Source organism: Drosophila simulans, chromosome 3R (genome assembly GCF_016746395.2).
Source record: "Drosophila simulans strain w501 chromosome 3R, Prin_Dsim_3.1, whole genome shotgun sequence".
Lineage (NCBI taxonomy): Eukaryota > Metazoa > Arthropoda > Insecta > Diptera > Drosophilidae > Drosophila > Drosophila simulans.
Window position 1 is genome coordinate 6,344,228 of NC_052523.2, and position 24,323 is coordinate 6,368,550.

The window sequence follows — 24,323 nt, forward strand, 5'->3', positions numbered from 1 at the left end:
TGTGGAGTTTTAAAGATACCACAAAGCTGAAGATATCTTAAGTATCATTTGATTTAAGGAGGTCAGTATGTGATTAATAGCTAGGTATTACCAATTTCATAAGAGATCCACATTCTAACATACACTACGTCCACCCACTCTTTAGCCAATTTAGTAAAATTAACTTAACAATAACGAATAAAGACAAATGCCTCTCGGGTAAAATCATATTCTTCATTTTATGTATATTTTATATACACAACAGTTTATCATACATAATTTTATTATAAAATAAAATAATAATAATTGCATTACAAATTAATAAAGCAAAGATACAAGGTAAAGTACATCGCGCATCGAAATTATAATTCAATGAAAATGTACTTAGTGAGTTGAATAATACATTGGAATTCTACTTCTGTAATTTAATCGAAATCATAACTTTTAATAAAAGAAAATCACAATGTCTTTCGTTGGAGAAGTTAACAAAATGTATTCAAGAGCAATGCAAAAAATTAAGGAAACACAAAACCTTTCTGAAGTATCACAACCTTTCAAACAAGGATTAACAATTGAGAGCTGCTTGGGCTAACAAATCGAATTTTGACAATTGATTTATGGTGGCCTACTAAAGACTATATATGCATACATATACGTTATGGATATCGCGTGATATTGTTATATATGGCTAAACACGTACAAATTAGATTGCTTATGAACAAGGCAAAAATACAAATGCATAATACGCAGAGGCTTTTCTCTCTATAATGCACAAAGTCTCCTTACCGCAAGGATCATTTCGATTTATATATATATATATATTACTGTGCGTTCAAGTCTTAACGAGTAAACAGTAACACCTAATGACTCTGACCACGTTTCCCTTGCGCGTCCTCTCTACTCAATCTCATCTAGTCCGAGGACTTCCAATTTGTGGGCGGTGGCGGCGCTGGCACCGTTGGCCTCTTGGGCGTTTGAAACGAGTTCGGAGAGATGGGTGTCGTGACTTGTGGCTGAGCTTGCTGCTGATTTTGATCTGCAGCCGTAGCAGGCGGATCGTGGTTGTGATTGTTTTCCTTTGCCGTCGACGATCCCTCCCGCGTTCCGTTCGTCTCGCCATTCTCCTGGCGCAGCTTGTCGAGAAAATGCTCCGTTTTAAATCGCACACTGCCATTGCCATTATCAATTGTTGCCTGAGTGGGCGTGGTACCGCCCTCATCGTCGCTCTTTCCATCTGCCTTAGGCGCTCCCACGCCCAGCACAGTGGGTCGCTTGGGCAGCAGAGGCTTCTGCGGCACATCTGGCTTCAGCTTGAAGCTGCCAATGCTGTCGGTGCTCTTGCGATCGGCCGTTGGAGAGGGCAGGTTGTCCAGCCCGAAGAACTGTGTCCGCGTCATCGGAACAGGCTTGGCTGGCGTTACAGGCGGCGGTGGCAGTGGTTCCAGCTGCGTCTGCGTCGGCTGACTAGCAGCTGGCGATTGAAACTGCGGCAGATTCGGCAGCGGTGGCTTGGCGGGCTTCTCCTGCTTTTCCGGCGTCTGCTGCGGGAACAGCTCCTTTGCATGTGGTCGGTGCGAAGTCTGTGATGTGGTCATAATTGTGCCGTTTCCATTGGTGGTGGGAGGAGAAGGTGCATTAGCTTTTTGCCTGCGCAATGTACCATAGCGTGGACTCTCCATGACTTCTATAAATGGAAATGGATCGTTAAATATGATATGAGCTTTATTATAATTACATTATAAAATGATATCTATATTTCATACTTTTAAAAGAATTTACTTTAAAATCGAATATGCCAATGTACAAGATCTTTAAAATTTCAAACGAGTCAAAAGATTTGGTATTAGTCAAATAAAATGTATAATAGTTATTCCAATGACACCATGAACTTCCAAAAGTACAATACTAAATTTGGTTCCAATCCATTTTATTAAACAAAATATTACCACTAATATTGCACTTTAACAGCTTCTAGGTACGTAAGAAAACATTTTGAAAAATAAAATAAGGCACAGGAAAATACTAAGCGTGGAATTGTTAAAATTATAAGAGGAAAGAGTCGTCATAGGTCGAATACTGTATAGTGGCCCCTGTCATAGATGCCCGACTGTGCAGTATGCTTACCACTGTCGTTTCTATCCAGGTTCTCGTTCGAGGAGTTGGATTTGCTCTTGCCCTCGACGAAGAGCTTTTGCTTCTGCAGGGTCACATAGAACTCGACTTCGCCGGTGAAGAAGTAGTCCCACTGGCTGATTAGCAGCTCAACAATGATGTTGGCTGCCGAGGAGCTGTTCACCTGACCAATGTAGTCGGCCGGAGCGTTGCTGCTCTTGTCGATGCGTGGCCACAGCATGTTCGGTGACATCACGATGGCCAGGTTCTGCGAGCTCATCTTGTTGAGCGCCGAGCGCTGCTGCACGATGGACAGGAAGCGGGTGAGGTAGCGCAGGTTCGCGTAGTTCTCCTTGGGCAGCTTGGTCAGAATGGCCTTAATCTCCGTCTTGCGCTCGGCCTCGCTGTGCCTCTCAGCGATCCGGATGAAGTCCTTGTACAGGTTGTAGGTGAGCAGCGGCTCGGGCAGCTCACGCAAGTACAGCTTGAGTATGGAACCAATGACATGGGGATCCTGGTAGTCCAGCGGAAGCGGTGTCTTTACATGCTGCGCCTCCAGGGCGTGCTTCATGCGCCTCAATTTCGTGCTCGCGCAGCCCACGCGCAGCAGACCCTCCTCCTCCAGGCCGTGTTCTAACAGACAGCAGCAGCACAGCTCCACAATGTAGGAGATCTCGCGGTTGGTGGACGTCAGGTGCTCCTTGAGCGAGGTGCCAAAGCGGGACTTCTCTGTGCCCTGGATAGTGTCCTGGATGCGGGCCAGCGAGGCGTTTACGTGCTGCAGAGCGCGCTCGTGATAGTTTCTTTGGTTGAGTACATAGTCCCGGATGCAGCTAACGATCTCGTCCTCTTTGGCAATCAGCTCCAGCATCTGGGCCGCCCAGGCATCGCGCTCCTTCTCCAGCTTCAGCTCGCACTCCTCCTGCTGGCTCTTGATGTGGTTAACCTTGGCCGCTGGTTCCTCCAGACGGATTGCCGCCTGCGAGAGTAAAGCAAAGCACTGATTAGCCCGTGTCAGATAAGAACCAATGTCATGGACATCGTCACATTTCGAAAGGAGCAAAGTTCAAGCGCCAAAGTATCTTATCTCAAAATAGTTTTCCAAATGACTCATGGAAGATGCCTGCAGAGGAAAGTTTTGCGGCTCATTTAAAAATAGATCGACCTCTACCGCAGCCCAGCCAGCTGTTACCACTCTCATCACGGACTTTATTTCAGTTCACCCACTTCCGACAATGGGTTTCATTCGGGATACAGCACACACATGCGCCGGTGCAATGGGCCACTGACTGCGGTGACTAGATCATGCAATTCTCCTGCTCTACAAAGGCTGATAAGAAACACAATAAGAGTGAAAGAGAAATGGCCTTATCAATAACAACAAAAAACCGAACAATGCATTTCAGACTTTAATCACAAAAGCATATAGCAAGACTGTAAATTGGCAAGTTTTGAGGATACGAAAATGTAAATTCTTTTAGATAATTTATAATATACATATATATTTATGTATATATATTATAATCGCACTGCCTTTTCGGATTTTTTGCCCGCTAACGTTCAAAACAAAGATTCTTTGAGTGAAGTAATCCAGCGTAAAGCGTAAATAAACAAAGTTCGCGCTTATGATGTAAGTTTTGCTTACTACAGCATTACCCCTTGTGTGCAAACAAACTGGTGGTGGCATTCATCGCCCTATCCCATAGCTCCCGTTCCCGTATCATAACACCGCTAAAAATAAACAAATCGTGACAAATTGCTGTAAGTGCAGCCGACGCTATCTGCCCCCCAGAAGACAATGGCATCCACTATCGGTACTATCCATCGGTTTCCCCGCCCTCTCCACCTGCCAATCGGATTGGAGTATGACTGAGTCACATCATTTCCATGAGCCGCAACCTCTCGACGACCTACATCCCAGTTGGCACCGCAAGTTACACATTCAACGCCGGGCACCAAAGTTAGCACTTCCAAAGGCAGTCGTGTGCTTATATGTACGTATTGTTTTCGGATTGGATCTATGTCAGGGAGTGCAATTAGAACAGCACCGGAGCAGCGGTGAGCGTCTGATTAGCGAATTATGGCAAGCCGACGGGCGGTTAATGGGCGATAAGATTACTGGGGAGTGTAAATAACTTGGGTTTCGAATTTTCTGATTCGCCAGTGGCCAGTGGTCGTCAAATTCAATTATGATGTCACTGTCGCCAAGTCAATGAACGTCTTCCGACACCTTAAACAGACAACATACATCAACAAATACAGCGGCTAGTCATCCCCGACCGCTGCCTCCATATGGCAAACGGCGTCGTGATTTGTACAAAATACAGCGGAAGGAAAAAACGAGCGAAAATGTATGTATGAAGATAAGACTGAAAACAATGAAACTCGAAAAGTAAGTTTTTGTGTCCAGAAGCCGGCCATAACTGTAGACGCCAGGGGACAGAACCAATCGGGCGTCAAGAAATTGGAACACCAAAGAGCCGTTCATGCCATCTCATCTCCTCCAGCGCGCCACATCCCACTCCAGATGTGCCCACTGCTCGGCGATAAGGCAGCAGTGTCGAGTATCGGATTCGAATCATAAAAACGTAAACGACAAAAGCGAAACGCACGGCAAACAAACAATACAATAGAAACTGGTGTGAGATAAAGCCCGAGCCAGTATGAAAGAAAACGCAACAACAACAATAGTAATAATAATAAATGGAAATTAAAAATTGATTGCTTCTTTGGCCGGCGCTTCTTGGCATCCGCCTCGGTACAGTGGTTGTGCATTGATTGAAAAGCGAAGGCTCGGTTTTGCTTGGTAGCTTTATGGCAATTGTGGCATTCTGGGAAGGGCCTATCTATCGTCTGCTTTTATTCTGGGAATGCTTTCTCACGTTGTTTACTTTTCAACGAATCGCACACAAGAAATCAAACCACAGTGCACTCTGGTTAAGAGGGATACAGTTCACCAATACCGCCAAAGACCGACAGTCGTTGTTATTGTTCGTTAATCAGAGACAACCTCGCGATTGGATTTCGTTGGGCAAAAGCGAATCACTTGACCAGCTGAGGTAACTTTTGACGGCCCATTACCTCCAACGAGCAGATTTCTTAATTAATTTAACAATCTCCCATTGTCATCGTGCGCAGTTTGGCCAAAACGGAAATCCAACATTATTCACTCTCTCTATCTGGCCTGTTCACCGATTCACCCACCGAGTATACACGTAACGCCGAATCCCCGCTAGATTTATGATCACCACTCACCTCATGGCTGCGCTTCAGCGAGGTGTACTCCTGCAGGGTGCGCGACACGTTGCGCTTGAGCGTGGAGATCTCCTGTATCTCCTTGTCCAAGATGTTCTTCAGCCGCCGCACCACCTTGGCCTCGGTTTCCAGCTCGCTCTCGATAATGCACTCGGCCATCGTCTTCTCCAGCTCGCCTGCAATGGAGAAGCACACACTGACATAAGTACTGGGTATATGAAGCTGCAAAGCCTATACCTATCATCTGCCCCTCAATAAATGCACAGAGAATTAGTAACATGCTAAATATAGTAGATAAAAAGATAAGTCTCTTTTCTTTACATAAAGTGGTAATACCAGTTTCTTTGTCATCAGATATCGAATTTTAAATTTGCTGCCCCAAAACTCTTCAATCTAAGACAAGTAAAAGCGAATCTAACTTCTAAAAGAAATAGGAATTACTATTATTATTTGCTAGCTCTATCAATCATGAAGTAAATTGAGATAGTTTGCTGTGTGTATCGCGCAGCCTCTTGCCATTCCCATCTACTCGATTCCATTCCACCCGCAAGTGAGGAAGTCACTGCTTATTTAAGACCTTATCGCCAGGCGGTAGCTGCGAAGATGTTGGCGTGCCGGTTGGTTTTCAGTTGCTGGAGTAGCTCCGCTTAGATGCGGGGCGAGATTGGGCCAATCCGAGGGGGAGGTGCCCGGCGAATAGGTTGACGAGCTGAGTAAGCAAAATTGTGATAATTGTGTTGAGTGCCCCGAGACTCGAGCCTCAGCAGCTGAACCCGCCATGGAGGCATAGTGGCGGCAAAAAGGTCGCACCACAGAAAGCAGAGGCAATTGCAGAGGAAGAGGGAGTAGGAGACGGAGTCCAAAGCGAAGACGTCGTCGGCGCTGGAGTGTAACATTCGAGATACGCTCGCTTCTGGCTCCCCTTGCTGAATGGCTTGAATTGAAGCGCATCGTGGCTAACAATAAGAGTTGCAAAGGGCGCACAGTGGGTTAAAGTGCGATGATATCTCACCGCAATTACCGACATAACACTGGCGACAAAAAGCTAATTTCGGTGCGGTAATTTTGTATTTTCGTGGGTCTGAAGATGTAAGCTTCAACTTGTTGCCTAACATTTAAGTTGCTATGCTCGCAATTAAACATTGATATATTATTTACCAAAGAAATTAAGTTGTAAATGTGACTTACAATCACATTTCTCATTATAATGGGGTGTCTACTGTTTTAGTTGAAGCGCGTCTCTCTAATTTTCAAGTTAAAATTAAGAAATGAAGATAAGCGAATGAAATCGAGTTTGATTTTATAATACGTACTTTCGATTGCTCGGTTTCCGAAACTTTTGCAAATAAACAGACTACAGTTCGCCAAACATTTGAATAGGAAACTGTGACAATGCTTTATGCTTTATAGCCCTATCGAAAAGAAACAGTTTTTGCTAAGTTTGCATCGTTTGACGATCGATTTCCGCAGCTTGACCCAATTATGATTTCCTGAGCATTCGAATGGAGCTCCTACTTAACCCACGGACACACGTTCACTGTGGCTGCGATAGTTGCATGTGGAAGCGTTCGTGTCTAATCAGGAACGTGGGGAACTAAAAACAAAAGGGGGGGCTCTCCAGATCCCTGGCCGTTACACAACCACCGAGATGCTCTTGAACCGCTGCGAGGTTGCAGCTGCAACTGCGGCAGAAACGGCAATTGCAATTGACGCACACGCATCTGCGAATATGTGGAATGCAGAGTGCCTGAATAGGGGGAAGCAGCGAATGGAAATAATACAGGCAAATAAAAATAAAACCCGGAATGAGTAATGCGACCTAGGGGGAGCGCCCACCAAATAATAATAAATGAGCAGCGAAGAAGAGATCATGACGATACAATGATGTATGAATTTGGCTCAGACTTTTACTTTTACTAGCCAAGCAGCTAGCATAATTATCACCGTTTACCGGGCTTTGTTATGCCACTTCGCGCGCGATGTGTAACAAATTTAAATGAAATGCATAGTGAATCGGACAGTGAATTGTATGGAAGCAGGGCAATAAAAGCGGGCGCCAATGGGGGCGGGCTAACTTGGCTGGCAAAACAAAAAAGGTGTATAAATAGACAATGCCGAAACCGCAAATAATAACCAATACCAATACTGCGGGCGAACGGGCTGCGAAAGAAAGCGGCGAAAAAGTCATAATAAAAATTATAATAATGATTAAAAAACGCCGTCGATGTGGATGTCGATGTTGATGTTGCCGTTTGCAGTTGAGAAATGTAAATGCCACAAGGCCAAGCGACAAGGCGAGGCCGCCAATACACACAGACAAACCGAAGCCCGTGACACAGTCATCCACCGTAGTGTGTTCTCCAAGCCCCCTGCGAACCCGTACTCGTGTTCGTGTGCCATTGTGCATGTCTGGCGGCGATTATCGGATTTGGACCGAACGACAACCACTGTGCGCCTTATCAGCAGCGACAACATGACACCCACCAGGGCCGTAGGCATGGCTGATTGGCGCTGCAAGGAGGGGCTCTCAGATGGGATATTTTAAGATTGTAAGAAACATCATATGGATGTTTACGCTAACATGCTAATAAACTATGATAAGCTAGGTACCTGATGCAATATCAATTGCTGTCTATAATCACTTGATGAAGAACAAATTGTGTAGCTTCCCCCTCTGGCAAATGCCCACCTACGCAACTGCCTGCCTCACTGAAAAACCCGGTTGCCCGATAACTAACCGCAATTGGCGAGGACCTTCTGCAGCGGCATGTCCTTGGGCAGCTCTTTGGCGGACTCGTCCAGCGCCTGGGCGATCTTGTAGTGGCTGTTCTTCTTGGTCCGCTTGTCCTGCTCCTCGCTGCTTCCACTGCCACTTCCGCCTCCGCCGCTCAGCGCCGGCAGCTTGCGGACAATCTTCTCGATGGTGTCCCGGTATCTGTCCACCTGCCGCTCGATCGCCTCCAGCTCCGAGTCCTTGCTGTCCGACTTGCTCGATCTGCGAATGCAAAAAGGAGCATTTTGACACGAGTTTAGCACGGGTTAGGTCATCATCGGCAGTCCACTGTTGTTATGGCTGTCATCGCGCTTTGTTATTGATGCAGTTGCTCTGTGGTCGCTTCTCTGCTGCTTTTGTTGTTGTTGCTGCTGCCGTTGCTGTTGCTTTCGTGATGAGGCAACACACCTGTCCGTCCACCTGGAGCGCACTTACACAAACACACACCCACAGACATCCGACCGACTGACTGGCTGGCCTTTGAACTTACCTTGACAGATTTTCGGCTGCTATTTTGATTTTGGCAAACTGCCTCTTCATCTTGGCTGATTCGCTGGTGCCGCTCGCGTCTCCAACTTGAACTGAACTGCTGTGTGTTTGTTTGCGATGTGCAATTAGCTGGGCATTGAGTAAATACTTAAAACAGGCAAATTAGTCATTCTTCAACGATGTTTTACGGAAAAGTGAGGCGGGTGTGACCGCAGCGGGAGCGCTGGGAAATGACAAAAGGCTGGAGAGCGTCTTTTTCGTAAATTCGTATTTGGTCACACTGTTTGATAAATGCCTAGAGAGATTTCTCAGAGTTTGAGCTAGAATTATGAATTTATTTGAATTTAAGCAGTGGTTAATTAATGTTTATAAAATGTCGTCAGCCTCCTTAAATCTAAAACCAATGCTCAAATTCGCTGAATAGGGGAATACCCCTAACTTCTTGCTTGTAGCGGTACCATTCCACCCGCATTCTGTGGGGTCACACTGTACTCGACCGACCGCCTTGCTTTGCTGCACGTGTGCGTGCGTAAATAATAGTTTTATTGTTATTTTACTCTCGAAAATGACCCAGGAGGAGATCGTGAAATCTCTGCGGGAGGAGTGCGAAATCGCGCACAGCCAGGAGCAGAAGCCGAAGAATGAGGACCTGGTGGTCATCACCAAAAAGTTTTATCAGCGTGTCTTGGAACTGCTGACCACTCACAAAGTACCCTACTCCAAACAAGAAGGTGAAACCATTAATGAAAAACCTTGAATCTTAAACTTTATCGTATTTCCTACAGATGATGAGACCTACGAAGAGTACCTGCTGTCGGACACGGAGGAATCGGGAAACAAGAAAAAGAAACAACAGGGAAAACTGAAAAACCAAGACTCCGACGACGAGGATGTAGAGGCACGCATTGCCTCCATCAAGAACAAGCTGCGCCAGAAGAAGGGTCCCACCACGGAACGCCAGCAGAAGCGACGCGAATCCAAAAAGCTGAAGCGCAGCAAGGGCGTCCAGAAACTGCTCCTCTCCTCGGCCAAAAACCTCAAGAACGAGAACGTCAAGCACCAGAAACTGAAGAATGGCGTGGTGAAATCGGAACAGGAGACGGAGGACAGCAAGGAACAGATCCAGCCGGTCAAGGTGCAGCCGGTTTACAACCAGGAGGCCAAGATCGTCTACTCCAAGGTGGACTTTGCTGCCAATCCAGGAGTCAAAGCCAAGAAGTCACACCAAAACCCCAAGGAGATTCTGAAGAAGCTGCGCGACACCAAGAAGCAACTAACCGAGCTGCGCGAACAGGGCGAAACGGACAAGGCGGCGGAGATCCAGACGGACATCGCCTGGCGCAACGCATTCGACAAGGTCGAGGGCAAGAAGGTCAAGGACGACACCAAGCTGCTGCAAAAGGCCATCAAGAAGCGGCGCGTAGAGAAGAAGAAGTCCAAGACCAAGTGGACGGAACGCAAGCAGAAGGTTGAGCACGACAAGGAGAAGAGGCAGAAGAAGCGACAGGAGAACCTGGAGAAGCGCAGCAAGGACAAGAAGAACCGGAAACTAAAGACGGCCAGCAAGAGGGGTCGCATCATACCCGGCTATTAACTATGCTTACTATATCCCTTAAGTGTAAAGTAGTATAAATGTATGCCACGTTGAAATTTAACTCAGAATGCTTTAGAAAAAAAGTGATCTTTCAGAAATTTACGTTTTTATACTTTCGTGTTAGAAATTTACTTTTCCGGCCTCGACACAGTCAAAATTCCAGTAGACAGCTAAATTCCCAGTTCCAAGCCACAGTATTTGGCTCCTCGTTTTTGTCCACTTTATGTCACTTTGTGTTCCACTGTGCGTTGCGCGACCTCACCGAAGATTGGCAAGAAGAAGAACGGCGAACAGCTGAGACCGATAACAACAATCGATTAATATCGTAATCGTTTAGTTGGATTGCTGCGATTTTTCCAGATTTTCCGAGTACTTACAAGAGACAAAAAGTGGATCAGATAATGCTGGAGACCCTAGAAATTAGCGGATCTTTTAATACAGTATAGCCACCGACTTGGCAAGAAGAAGCAGAGCGAGTGGGGCAGCCAAAACAACGAGAATCACACGCACGCACACAGCCACAAAAATTACGTGCAGAGCGCAATCTATTCCCCCCATTTTCCACTGAAAATACAGCAAGGCAGTCGGAAAATCATCCAAATTGCGACGCATTTTGGCGAGCGACGGATAACCAACAAGTGGATATAGAAAAGGAATCCCTGCAACGCGAGGCATCCCCAGCAGGAGTCACAACAATAACTTTGCAGATCAGCAGAGCAAGAAGAAGAAGCGGCGGCCAGCTGAGTAGCAAAGCGAAGCAAAGCAGGGGCGCAGGGGAATCCGAGTCCAGGAGCAACTGCAGCGGGCGCGGAGGAAGCGGTAGACGGAACAGAGGCACAGAGGCGGCGGGCAGCAGCCACCATGAGCATGGTGCGGCGGATTATCCTGCTGGGCCCCAAATACAGTTTGTGGGCAAAGGGTAAGTGCTGTGCCGTCTTGTTGTTGTGCTGCCAATCGCATACGTAACTGCGTCATTAGCCGTGAATCGACAACAACTGGCAATGGCAACTAAAAAACAGCCTGCAGTTTACCAATCCGCATCGGAATCCCAACCCTCCCCCCGCCATTTGGCTTATCAGAATTTTCTAGCTTCGGTGCTCGCTGAACTTTTCTTGTCTAGTGTCAAACAACCAAAACACTAAGTGAAGGTCGTCTTCTTTTGATACCAAAAAGCTGCTGCTCGCGGTCAACGGGCCACAGTGGCGTCTCTGAGCAGGGGTTTCGCCCAACTGATTTTACATTCACGCACTCACACGCATCTGATTGGAGGCCACCCCCCTTGCCGTTTCCAATCAGACAAGCGTGGCTCTTGGACCAACTGAACTTGAATTGTTTTATAAGGCCCGAATGGCCAGTTAGCGCAATTACTGCTATTGCCGCTCTGACGCAATGATTTTTTGTTTTATCATTACATGTCTGCAGTGGAGCAATTTCTTACACATTTTTAATGGCCCACAGTTGGTTATTATATTTGCTGGCCTGCAGGTTAGGAAAGCGAGAGCCGGAAGTTTACCCAACACATTTCACTGAAAGAAACTAGCTGAGATTGTGTTCGGCTGTCCATTTTACAGCACCTGTGAATTCCGAGATTAGCCATTATCAATTCCCTGCTCGATTGGCACTACTGCGAAAAAGGTGCGAGTCATCTGCGATATCGGAAGATGCTAATTGCCCTTGGCCTCCACTTGCTAGTTTGTTTTTGTGGCCCAATCTAGAGACTCTGTTCCGCGGATTCCCTTTGTTGTTATCAATTGCCTGTGCTTTGGAAAGCATTAACCCCGCACATGGGGTCGATGCTTCCATTTTGTCTGCTTTGTGCACGAGACACAATTTAAATCTTTTGAATCCGTGCACAGTGGCTAAAGATCTCAGATGACTTCCAATTTTTATTTACATTTGTATGCCATTGAACACAGTTTCCAATACTTATACTTGTACTTTCTATTTCCAGGAAGCGGAGCTGGTCAAACACAGGGCTCGGCAAGATGCGTTATCCTAAGCGCAGATCCTGCGGAGAACAGGAACTGTGGCGTAAGACGCTTCCACCTGGCAACGCGGAACTGCGCGAGGAATCGACTGATGAGACTGGAGCCCGCGATGGCAATACCGGCGTATATTGATGTAACCAACGCCCACTCAAGAACGCCGGAGGACTCCAGCGAAAGTGGGAGCGGCGGCGAAGGTGGAGCCAGTGCGTCGGGGGGTAGTGGAGCGAAGAGCCCCGGCGGTGCGGCTGGGTCTGGAGCAAGTTCGACCAGTGGTGCCGATCCACCAGGCGGTGGCAGTGACAAGTTCCTCTCGTGCCCAAAGTGCGGTAGCGCCTGCACACAGGTTGAGACTTTTGTCAGCTCGACGCGGTTCGTTAAGTGCGCCAAGTGCAACTACTTCTTCGTGGTGCTCTCAGAGGTGGAGACTAAGCAGCGCACCAAGGACGAGCCCAAGAACCAGCGCAAGCCGCCACCTCCGCCACAGAAGATCATGGAGTACCTGGACAAACACGTGGTGGGCCAAGATTTTGCTAAAAAGGTGCTGGCGGTGGCCGTCTACAACCACTATAAGCGCATCCACCACAATCTGCCGCAACTGCAAAACCAGGGAGCGGGTGCCAGCAATGGAGCCGGTGGCGGCCTAGATGGTATTCCTCGGCCCGATCTGCTACACATAACCGGTATTGGTCATACGCTGAACAGCTCCCCGGGCAACGAACTGCCTCCTAAGTCGCCGACTCAAATGGGCATGGGCGGAGGAATGGGAGGACCTGGACTTGGGGCAGGACTAACCGGCGCATCATCCAGCAATTCTCGTGGAGGTGGCGACAACCGATCCGGATCAGAAATACTTGACCGCCAGTCCACCGATGTCAAGCTGGAGAAGAGTAACATAATCATGTTGGGCCCCACGGGATCCGGTAAGACGCTGATCGCCCAGACGATCGCCAAGTGCCTGGACGTGCCCTTCGCCATTTGCGACTGTACCACGTTAACACAGGCGGGCTATGTGGGCGAGGACATCGAAAGCGTAATTTCAAAGCTTCTGCAAGATGCCAACTACAATGTAGAGCGCGCACAGACGGGTATTGTTTTCCTCGACGAGGTGGACAAAATCGGTGCCGTCCCCGGAATCCATCAGCTTCGTGATGTTGGCGGCGAGGGCGTCCAGCAGGGCATGCTGAAAATGCTCGAAGGCACAGTGGTCAACGTGCCGGAGCGCAACTCCCCGCGCAAGCTGCGTGGCGAGACGGTCCAGGTGGACACCACAAATATCCTTTTCGTGGCCTCTGGTGCCTACACAGGACTGGACAGGCTTATCGCACGTCGTCTCAACGAAAAGGTAAGTTATTGACAGTTATTCAGACTTCGCTTACTAATTGCATCTTAATGCTTCCAGTATTTGGGTTTCGGCATGCCATCGACCAGCGGATCTGGCCGTCGAGCAGCTCAATCAGCCGCCAGTCCCATGGACAACGACCAGGAGGAGCGTGATAAATGCCTGACCAAAGTGCAGGCTCGTGATCTCGTTGAGTTCGGCATGATACCGGTAAGTAATTGGAGGTTCAAATATTAGTCCGTGGTCATGTTTGGTCTTGTTATAAACAAGCACATTTTATTACATTAATTACTCATTTTGATTATTTTAAAACCCAAATTGTTGTGCAGGAATTCGTTGGACGTTTCCCGGTTATCGTTCCCTTCCACAGTTTGAACGTTAGCATGCTGGTGCGCATCCTAACCGAGCCGCGAAACGCTCTAGTGCCGCAATATAAGGCACTGTTGGGACTTGATGAGGTGGATCTTACATTCACCGAGGATGCTGTGAAGTCGATAGCCCAGCTGGCGATGGAAAGGCACACGGGAGCTCGTGGACTGCGCTCCATAATGGTAAGATATTGAATTTGTGAGACACATAAGGCATATACCTAAAACATGTTTGTAATATCCCATTCAGGAACAACTGCTGCTGGATCCCATGTTCATAGTGCCCGGTTCAGACATTAGGGGTGTTCACATAACCGCCGACTATGTTAAGGGCAGCGCCACCCCCGAGTACAGCCGCGATGCAGACGCCCCGGCATCTGGGACTGTTGCCACGGATTCCGATACCACAACCGATAATGATAAGAACTTTGAGAATAGTGAGAAAGTACGACTAAAACAGTAAATCAAACAGAGATACCCACATCCAAAGCCAACCAAAACAGAAATCGAGACAACACTTGAACAAAAGAGAAAACATTCAATTCGCAACGCTTTCCGAATTGCTTGTTCTTTGCAAACTCTTTTGTCTTCTATCCACTACTGTTCAGCTTGTTAAACTTGTCCAGCTGCTTAATTTCGAATCGTCAGCGCTAATTTTTCGCATAAACACAATTTAATGTTGAACCCTTATGATACTTTCATTTGCCCACTCTAACATGTATAATTTTTTAGTCTGGTTTGAATGGTAAATTGATTGGTGCGTCGTAGATCCCTTCCTCGAACCCATCACTCTGTAAAATATGAACCGCTGAGGAGTGTATACATTTATAAAGAATGTCCTCAATCCCCACATGCATCTGTGATTCATAAACGACGAGCAGCGCAATCTTTTGAGCCCGAAGCAATTGTAAGTGGAACAACAAATCCTAAAGGGATATTTGAATAAATGCCACAGTTTTTCTTAAACAACACTATTTTACACAAATATCGGAAATCTGCAATGTTGGCATTGATGTGGTCCATTGGCGCTAGGATCCTCTCTTGCATATACCAATTATATATACAAACGTAAACGTATATTTAGGCAAATTTTTGCATAGTCTAAATTGAGTTTCTAAATGAGTTCTTGTAGCGTTGTAACGATGACAAGCGAGAAGCACGTTCTACTTTTAACTAATTTAAGTTGAAAAACTAATTATTAAAACAAAAAATTAATAAAAAAATGAAAAAATTTAAAGCTGGATGCTAATGTTTTGAGAAATCTGTACGCCAAGGGTTTTTCCTCGTTTCAGTTCTAATGTAAATAACATCGCAAATTTTAATTTTTAGTTTTCGTTCATTTTATTTTATTCATCATTCAAATTCAACTAAGTCTGCAGAACTCATAATAAATAATTTGAATTTATTGCACATAATGGACTAATGGTAGTTCCTTCTTTTTGTTTGTTTTTACGTTTCCTTTTCATCTCGTAGTGTATAAATTTGTATAAAAATTTGTAAGTTAATAAATATCTTTTGGCGACCCTTAATCGTTTTCCTCGGATATGAGCAGTTCGTATTCCTGTGCCGCAAAGCGATCCCAATCGGAGGTCTGCGAAATTGATAATAACATAATTATATAATTATATTATATTAATTAATAATTATTCTAAGAACCACTTACATATTCGTCCCGCTGTGAGGCAAACGGATCTCGTTGTTCGTGATCCAGATACTTCTCCAGGTTGAAGAAGGTATCAAAGAAGACGTGCGTCATTTTGCAGCGCTTCAAATCGCCCAGGGTGATACAGTCCCGATTGGCTGGCTTGATCATATCTAGCATCTAATATAACAAAATTAGACTATCTTCTTCCAATCGGAATTGAATATCCAATCCTCACCTGGCACAGGCAGTCCTCGAAAGGCAGGCACTCAATGCCGATTCCCTCCATCCTTTGCTGCTGCTCCTCGTAGAAGTATTCCAGTTCGTACATGGACAGCACTCCATCTCCGTCGACGTCCATACACCTAAACCAGTACTCGATGGCCGTCGGCGTCCGTTTGTCCTCCTCCGAGAGTATGAACCACACAAAGTCCGTGTAGGACATTTTGGCCTCATCTTCCGGCGCCTTTTTGTTATCGCTGCGCGTTACACATCCCGAGAAGATTCGCTCCACGATGCGCGATGACAGGGCATGATCACTGTGCTTGGCCAGGTCCTCCTGGTTGATCAGCAGGTCGTGGTCCTTGTCCAGTTCCCAAAACTTGCAGTAAATCACGTAGAAGTGCTCGTAGCTAAAGAAGGCCATTATCTGATTGATGTCCTCTTCTTCCTCCAGCAGACTGATCATCTGTGGGCGGGTTTCCAAATGTACATTATGTATTTCACAACAACATTGTTATATTTATATTTTTCAGATAGATCATTGATATACTTTTCTCACCTCCAGCAGATCGGATCGTTTTAGTTCGGCTATTGTGATCTTGCCGCTCCAACTGCGGTTTACCGAATAGAAAATGCGCGCGATGACTGTGTGCACGTATCTGGAATGGAACTCGGTGGCTTCCTTGAGAAAGGCCAGGCCGGGGTGTGTGTCGACCACATCCTGCACCATGGGCACCAGGTCCTCGGGCACGATGTACGAACGGAATCTCTGGCCACGCGACAGAATGTACACGAATCTCGAGGCCGCCTCATGGCAATAAACATTCATTCTGCAAGTTAAACGGGGTTTTATTTAAATATATGTACATATAGTATAGACCATTTACAATATGTAAATATATGTCAATATGTATGTGGTCAAATTTAAAGTAAGCCATATATCATATTTATATGTAATATTACATCTGGCTTATAAAATATGTGAACGAGCGCACATTCCAACGCCCACGAATGAATTTGTATCTTATATTCATTTTGAGTTGTAATATCAAGGTGAAATATTTGTAAATAGTGAAAGAATCAAATTAAAACCAAAATTCGGATGAAAAGATTTTTATGTTCCTTTTTTACAATTTGAATACTCGAGCATTTGGATTGTTAAAATTGAATAGATATACTAAAATGTATAGCACTGTTTATTCAAATGTTTGTAAATATTACTATTCAAGAATCACATTAAAAATTGAACCAAAATCAAAACTATATGAGTAGAACTTATATTTTACGTCAGGATATGACGCTTGCGATATTGAAGGACCTTTTAGGATCTAGGGATGACTTACTGTTTCCAGAACTCGACGAACCGCTGGCGCTCGACGAGACCCGTGCTGGCCGACTGGCAGAAGACCATCACCGGCATGCGCCAGTAGAAGGGCAGGCCGCAGATCTTGAGGATGCGCGGCAGCTCGTCCTTGGTCACCTGGTTGTTGGGAAAGCTGTCGAAGGCGGAGAGAATGCCGCGCACCACGCGCTCCATGGCGATGTTGGGCTGGGGCTTGCCGTGTGGAAAGTAGAATCTGGCGGATGATAGACGGGTAATGCACACGTTGGATACCAAATCAATGGATCCGCTCACCTGGGTATGTAGACGCTCTTTGTGGAGCGGATCTCCTTCTGCAGAAGATTCTGCTCCTGGGGCGGCGGGGGCGGTGTGGCATGTAGCTTGACCTGCCGACACGAATATGAATGCGAAAATGAATTTCACTCACTAATTGTTTACATTCCCTTGTTTTGGCTGCCAAAGCGCCACTCAATAAAATGTGCAATTTATTCTAGAATATTTGGCTTTGTTTACGTTGTTCCCGAAATTTTTTCTCACTCTCGCCCCAAAAGGCGCAGACTGCCACGCCCATATCGACGTAGATTCGCCCTTTACCTTTGAATTTATTATTAAATGTTTGCCATTCAAATAAACATCAACAAATCGTTGGCTAATTTAAGCGGTGAGTGTAGGCGCAAGAGTAAATACTTTTTGTTTAAATTACCTAGCTGCTATTTGGTAAATAATGGAAACATATTTGCTACGTGGGAATTTTATGTTCGCGATTTTTCGTGGAATAAATGCATTGAATTCCAAATCGTGGCAGCAATAGTGTTTTATTTAATTCTATGTGGGCATTAAAGAAAACACCAACAAATTATTGAGCTATGCTGATTAAAACAGATTTAACTTTTAAATTCAGTTCAACTAAATCCATTGTTTTTCTATGTTTTTTCACTTTAACATGAAATGACTTTATTTGGTTTTTATTCGTGTGAGATCTATTTATCCATCGAATATAATTCATGATTCAGGCCATTCATGATTTTAAAACTGTCAACGGCGACATAAATATTAATCTCCTCACTCGACCACGTCGAGAAGCCTCCTCTACCAGTGAGAAAACAATTCATTGGCATGTGCGCACATTACGTATACGCCCGGCTACACATCGTTTATAGTCAAATATTACGCATACGCACTGTTGCCCAATTTGTAGACAAAGAGCAAAGAGACCAAAAAGCACCAGCATATCGAACTTCTGTCTGCCGCCTGCTTAAAACTCAATTGCAAATAGTTGTTTTTGTATTCTCTCAGGATTATTGCTATTTTTAGCCGATTTATTTGCTTTGATCAGACGCTTGGCAAGCAGTGGGGAATTTCACAGGCAATCGTAGTAAAGCAAAGTTCAATTGAGCTGGACAGATTTTTGGCTTGGTAAGCCATTCATAGAAAAAACAACCGAATATGCCGCGCCCGCCCGCACATGTAATTAAGCAATTAAACAATTCGGAAACAAAAACCCCCGACCAAAGAAACAATCAGCACCAAAGGCTGAAAGCAAAGCGAATTGCACTTCGAAGTGCTCAAAAGTGCTGATGATCGTGTGCTGCTGGGTGTTGTATTGATTTCGGTTTGGTTGTTGTTTAGTTTATTTTTGTTGCTTTGCTTATGCACGATTGTGCTGATCGCAATGCTTGATTTGATTGTTTATATACGAAAATATGCACACAACACTGGGCGGCAAGCGGGGGACCACTATGAATACCCACCCAACAAACCCTGCGGAGCAGATGAGTAGTCAACAGGTTCTCTCAAATAAATTAAAACAGGAATGCTATTGGGACTTACTGAATGATAGCTATCAGTCTGGACACGATTGTCACCAAAACTTGCTTGACTTTTTAATGGTATAATGGATGACTTGAGGTTTCTAAGTCCCTAAAGTTTCTAACTCTTTCGGATTAAAATATGATTTTGTTCTATTATGATGCAGTTGTTTTAGGTAAGTTAAGTATCATTTAGACATGGTTTATATGGAAAATAAACACTAAACATTCTTGTATGAAAATTGAGAAGACTTGTCCTTTCATTGAAATGAATTAATGAAGTAATACTAAAACTCTTTAAGCCTTTAGATACAATATCTTTGTTTTCGGTTGCTCACATTGTTTCACTGCCTGCAAAATCAAACCCCTCTAGATCAGAGGAACCTCTTTCACTCGGCGCTCCTATGGCCGATACGCCGATCTTCGCCAGCCACTTGGCAAACGTTTCCCGCATGGCGTCTTGGGGTAACCTTAAATCAATCAATGATGCACTGCGCTCGCACCGATAAGAGCAGCCCACAAAAAGTCGAACGAAAACAAATGGGCGATTGCAATTGGTTCGATTTCTTTTGCACATTGTCTTCTGGCATTTTCAACTGTTAGATAACACCACGAGCACTTTCGGCCGCAGAAAATGCAGATTTCCGACCAGTTTTTCATAACTCACCTTCATGAGACTCTTGGGCGGAGGATCCGTCTGGGGCCGTTTGATGTTGAGGAAGGCGTGCCGCACATCCGGACACTTCTCGAACATGAGCACGCGCTCGGCCACGGAGCCGCGGGTGAGGAGATTCACTGGAAGTAGAGACCGATATCGGGATAGCTAGCGCACTACTATATATGGGATTCATGTCGAGGGTATTACTTTTGTCCTGGCCATTGGCGAGCGCCGCCCGCGCCCCGCTGGTCGGTTTGACTTTATTCAACGTTGGCATCGTTGTGCTGGCCGCCGTTGCTGGCGTTGCATCCATCGATGTTGCTGTTGCTGCCGATGTTGCCGATGTTGCCGCTGCTGCCGCTGTCGCTGCCGCAATGTTGCCGGCGTTATCAGTGGCGATGCGACTTGTTGATTTGCGTGCGTTGGCTACTGTGGCCACCGCTGTGGGCTTTTCTTTGGTTGCCGGCTTCGAATCGGCGCTAGTTTCTTTGGTTTTGCTCGACTTGCGACTGCTGGTGGCCGCTGGCTCGCCGCCCTTATCACTCACTGCCGTGCTGTTGGCCATTCTCGCCGCCGATGGCCCGTCGACGACATCGAGGCTAACAGCAGCCGATCCGATCCTGGTGCTTCCGCTGCTCCCGCTGCTGTTGGCCTTGCTCTGTTTTTTGGTGGGCTGCTCCGAGGCTGTTAGCTTGTTGCTGCTGGCCGAGTTGCCGATGTGGTTGCTGCTGCTGCTGCTGCTACTGCTGTTGGCCTTGCTGTTCTGCCGCTTTTTGCCCACTGTGGCCGGCACGTCCTTCTGCTGCTGGATAAGCTCGCTGATTTTCAGGAGATTCTGGGTTTGCTGCGAGGAGAGGTTGTTCACGTCCAGGTCCAAGCTAATGTCGTAGTTGAGATTGACATCGGGCAGGGGCTTGGTGACGGTAACGGCGGCCACTTTTTTAGGCGATTGCAGTGCCTGATCTGGCACTGGACTAAAACTGGAGACCGCTGCCTTTTTCACCTTGCCATTGGCCGTTATGTCGGACTTCTTCAGGGAGTTGGTCTTGCCACGCTGCTCCTTGTCCTTGTTGACGAAGCTGGTGACCATTTTCTGGAGTCCCTCGGCGTCGGCGGTGGGCGCAGCCACGTCCGCAAGGTCGCCGGAGGCTGCGGCGCTTGTGTACATCGTCAGGAGTTCCGTCGGCGGGATGCCCTGGCTCTTCCACGTGTGGTAGATGGCGTCGGCATGATCGTTGATCTTCTTGGTCAACTCGGCTATTTCCGCATTCGAATCGCTGGCGGCTGGAGTGCTGTTCGTCGCTCCCTGCGCTTTGGACGCCTTGGAGCTGACTCCAGCGCCCGCTGGCTTACGTGTCGTGGTGGTGGTTTTGATGGCACTCGTGACCGCCACCGAACTGATCATGTTGGTCCCCGTGCCGCTGCTTAGCTTCTTGGTCTTGGTGGTCGTTGTTGTGGTGGTGGTGCTCGAATTGGCTTGCATTTTGATTTAGTATCTCGAAAAATGTGTATTCTTCCTCTTCACTGTTTGGGTATTCACATTTTCACTGCTCACATTTTCATTTAAATAATTTATTGAAATCGTAATTGGGTTTTTATTGAATTTGCCCGGCTTTGTTGCGTCTTTTGGCACTGCGAGATTCACATGCGTTTCATTCACTTTTCACATTTTCAGCGTTTTCAACGTTTTCTCCGTGGACTGCGTATGGCGAAATCTATTTATATAAAGGAAAATACCAAAATTTCCTATTTCGTTTATTTCAGACGCCGAATCCGAAAGATTCGAAACACAGACGCACCACACGAAAGAAAATATACGGATACGGATTCGGACCAGGCATCGCATCGCATCGGCATAGGAATATCGAGCAGATACGTAAGACGCGTACACGGCGGGCACAGTGGTCGCAGAACCATTGAAAACCAGGTTCCAAAAATAGACATTCAACTGCCAGGAGCAATTATCATATCGGGGGTTTAATTAATGGCCCACACCTTTGGCGCCAAAAACGTGAACGATTATTGTGTCACTTTGAATCATCTCGACATTCCATTTGGTTATGTTTGTGCAAAAACAAGCAATTAATCAATTGAATTAATTGAATCATTTTTTACGGATCAAAAATAAGCGGGAACCCACTGTGCGTGCGTAAGAAATAGACAAGAGCGGTCAAAATTATAGCACCATGTGATCTTATAGAAGTTTTTATTCAGTAATCGAAAGGTTAATAAAAGAAAATTTTAAATAAAGCTTTAACTAAACATGTTGTTTTGAAATAAGTGCAAAAATCTGCGATTATTAGAAAATTATTTTAGTATCTTATTTTGCTTAGGCAATTAATACATTTTAAATAAAATTATAATGTGGTTTCGTATGGATAAATCTTAATTAACAAAATGTCTCATTTAGAATTATCGTCATAAAAGTTATTTTGTTGACTTGGACCTCGCATTGACGTACGGAACTGACCTACAAATTTACTTATATTGAGTCAGTTTTTATTTACAAAAACTGTGATAAGCCTTTTTGCTTTCAATTTTAGTCACTGTCGAATGAATTGCCTAAAAAAACCATTGAGCAAAACAAAGTTCTTAGATGGGCAAAGAGGAAACGAGTTTGCAAATCCATTTAGCGATGCTATTGTCTTGACCGCAGCTGTTGGTTGTACTATTTTGCCGTTTTTACGTGGGGTTCCAATGGGATAGGAATGGGAATGGGGAGGGGGTTGGGGTTGGGAACGCGGACGAGATGAAACCGGGAGCTGCGTTGCGTTTGCGACTGCGGCTGCTGCTTCTTCAACTTTGTACTATTTATTCGAAAATAAATTTCGAAGTAGTTGCCGCTCACAGACACACGTGCACGCACACTGGCCCAATGCACTTTACATACACTTTACGAGCCAGAGTGCGCTTGTGTGTGTGTGTGTGTGGTTGGTGGGGTGTATGGTGCATGACGTACATATAGTTTGATATTTGTCTGCCTTTATTAATGATTTAATTGCATTTGGGCCCGGAGGGCGCGTGCTGAGAACAACGGCGACACCGAGAGATTCCGTCATTAATTAATTAACCAAGCCGAACCGAAAGCGAAACCGACCAGAGGTTAATCGAAATTTTCGCGGCACGACATTTTTGCCGTGCGCTCTTCTTTTGGCGAAATGCGCGAAATATTAACAAACGGGGGAAAACACACGCGGCAGCGGGATATTTTGGAAAACTCTGGCAAGCTTCCGCTTGGCGAGTCTAAAATTAACAGCAAACAGAACCGAAAACAGAGCAGAATAGAACACAGAATCCACAGATCTGAAAATCCGAGTCCGAAATCGGAAAACCGTCGTATATCCGAGCGACTAGCGGTGCACGCGATGCTGCTAAGGTCCGTGTTGTTACTGTAAATCTTCGGCCGCTGAAAATAACATCAGCCTCCGTTCTGCGAGCGATCCAATCGGTCGGTCCGCAGAGACGACGAGCCAACGGAGCGGATGAGCGAGAGTGCTACGCGGTGATCTCAGCTGTCGCTGCTGCGGCTGCTGCTGCTCCTACTGCCGCTGCAACTACGCTAATGACACTCGCAGCCCCCAAGAACGAGCGCTCCCACACACGAGCGACCTGCGATCGAATCAGAGCTGAGCCGATCGACGGAAAAAGGCGCTGACTAATCGGCTGGGAAATCCGACAAATCGGCTTAAGCTCATTTCGAAGGGAGCGGCAAAACTGGACCGTAGGGTTCAAGGTCTCGGCTGTGAAAATATAATTTTCCCTTCATTTAACATTTTTCTGGGAAAAGAGGCATTATACAATATATACACAAATGGTGTTATTTTGATATGAAAGATATTTACAACAGGGAGAAAGCTATTTTAAACTAAGTAATTTAAGTAATTAGTTAATTTTCACCGTTATTAAAAATACTATTCTTATACAACAAATTTATAGCTATGTGTATATACATACATATGTTATATTACATTTAGTTTTAATTCTACATATTAAAAGCTATAAAATAGCTAAAAGTACAGCTCAGCCGCAGTGAGTGAATAAGAGAGCGGCGCCCGAAAAGATCCATTACTTTGGCGTTCTTTGAGCAGCAGGTCCACCATCGTCTCGCTCTCTCTCTCTCTGCGCTCTCACCTACCCCCACACGACGGCGCAGCGGCAGCGACGTCGGCAGAACACTTGCCGCCGTTTACCCACTCACACGCACACTCACACACGCGTCACTCACACTGGCGAGCGCCAATCCATTGTCGAACATAAAAATACAAAAATCAAATCATAGGTGTTTGTTAATTATACACTGTGCCCTGGAGCCAGGGTGTCACGGTTCGTTTGATAAGTTTGGACATGTCACGTAAATACCAGGTATTATAATAAAACGCTATTATTTGAATATAATAATAATATAATATTATAAGCAGTATCTTTATTCTAGGATAATAAGTTTAACTTACTTAATAAATTCGTGGAATAAATAGAGCATACTTTCAGGTGCATACACCCCAAACCCAATTCTTTGTCGTTATCTGTACACGATCAATAGAAAATTTGATTATTTCAAAAACAAAATGCTGTATTAAATAAAAAAGAAAGCAATGTCTTTTTTGTATTAGATATTTCAGAAAAGGGCATTCAAAGTGCCGGATAAGTTTGGTTCTGCCTCTCCAGTTTCAAATTTGCCCGCCTCATTGAGCAGGAAAACAACAAATTCCCCAACAATAACAACGTCTACGGATCGCAGCGTTTATCTCGCTTAT

At 45.7% G+C, this 24,323-nt stretch overlaps 4 protein-coding genes and 1 long non-coding RNA gene across 12 annotated transcripts; 3 read left to right on the top strand and 2 right to left on the bottom strand.

Moving 5' to 3' along the window:
* Positions 1-194: 194 nt before the first annotated feature.
* Positions 195-8,890, bottom strand: LOC6727400 (rho GTPase-activating protein 92B). The gene is made up of 5 exons (XM_016175652.3): positions 8,610-8,890; positions 8,085-8,341; positions 5,347-5,522; positions 2,104-3,070; positions 195-1,663 (listed from the first exon to the last, which is right to left on the bottom strand). The coding sequence occupies exons 1-5, from the start codon at positions 8,657-8,659 to the stop codon at positions 891-893; spliced, it is 2,223 nt and encodes a 740-aa protein (XP_016033946.1). The 5' UTR covers positions 8,660-8,890; the 3' UTR covers positions 195-890.
* LOC123327319 lies at positions 3,119-5,357 on the top strand. 4 transcript variants are annotated; one of them, XR_006541979.1, is made up of 4 exons: positions 3,119-4,085; positions 4,256-4,442; positions 4,502-5,150; positions 5,230-5,357. It is a non-coding gene; the product is annotated as an uncharacterized LOC123327319 (long non-coding RNA). The 4 variants fall into 4 exon arrangements; XR_006541980.1 differs by having other exon boundaries at positions 4,067-4,149; XR_006541978.1 differs by having other exon boundaries at positions 4,073-4,442.
* A 161-nt stretch (positions 8,891-9,051) lies between the features above and the next one.
* LOC6739753 (surfeit locus protein 6 homolog) lies at positions 9,052-10,300 on the top strand. The gene is made up of 2 exons (XM_002076610.4): positions 9,052-9,339; positions 9,394-10,300. Exons 1-2 carry the CDS (start codon positions 9,174-9,176, stop codon positions 10,200-10,202), a joined length of 975 nt encoding a protein of 324 aa, XP_002076646.2. The 5' UTR covers positions 9,052-9,173; the 3' UTR covers positions 10,203-10,300.
* A 23-nt stretch (positions 10,301-10,323) lies between these two features.
* Positions 10,324-16,603, top strand: LOC6727401 (ATP-dependent Clp protease ATP-binding subunit clpX-like, mitochondrial). 3 transcript variants are annotated; one of them, XM_016176387.3, is made up of 6 exons: positions 10,324-11,121; positions 12,154-13,532; positions 13,590-13,739; positions 13,859-14,080; positions 14,148-14,342; positions 16,327-16,603. In XM_016176387.3, the coding sequence occupies exons 1-6, from the start codon at positions 11,064-11,066 to the stop codon at positions 16,342-16,344; spliced, it is 2,022 nt and encodes a 673-aa protein (XP_016033948.1). In that variant the 5' UTR covers positions 10,324-11,063; the 3' UTR covers positions 16,345-16,603. The 3 variants fall into 3 exon arrangements, with proteins under 3 accessions (XP_016033948.1, XP_016033947.1, XP_016033949.1); XM_016176386.3 differs by having other exon boundaries at positions 16,330-16,603; XM_016176388.3 differs by lacking the exon at positions 16,327-16,603 and adding an exon at positions 14,630-15,140 and having other exon boundaries at positions 10,325-11,121.
* LOC6727402 lies at positions 15,344-23,153 on the bottom strand. 3 transcript variants are annotated; one of them, XM_039295724.2, is made up of 9 exons: positions 22,960-23,153; positions 19,777-21,284; positions 19,579-19,706; positions 17,398-17,489; positions 17,105-17,338; positions 16,321-16,591; positions 15,778-16,227; positions 15,561-15,719; positions 15,344-15,488 (listed from the first exon to the last, which is right to left on the bottom strand). In XM_039295724.2, exons 2-9 carry the CDS (start codon positions 21,050-21,052, stop codon positions 15,423-15,425), a joined length of 2,676 nt encoding a protein of 891 aa, XP_039151658.1. In that variant the 5' UTR covers positions 21,053-21,284; positions 22,960-23,153; the 3' UTR covers positions 15,344-15,422. The 3 variants fall into 3 exon arrangements, with proteins under 3 accessions (XP_039151658.1, XP_016033950.1, XP_016033951.1); XM_016175650.3 differs by having other exon boundaries at positions 19,777-21,268; positions 22,529-23,153; XM_016175651.3 differs by having other exon boundaries at positions 22,529-23,153.
* Positions 23,154-24,323: the final 1,170 nt, after the last annotated feature.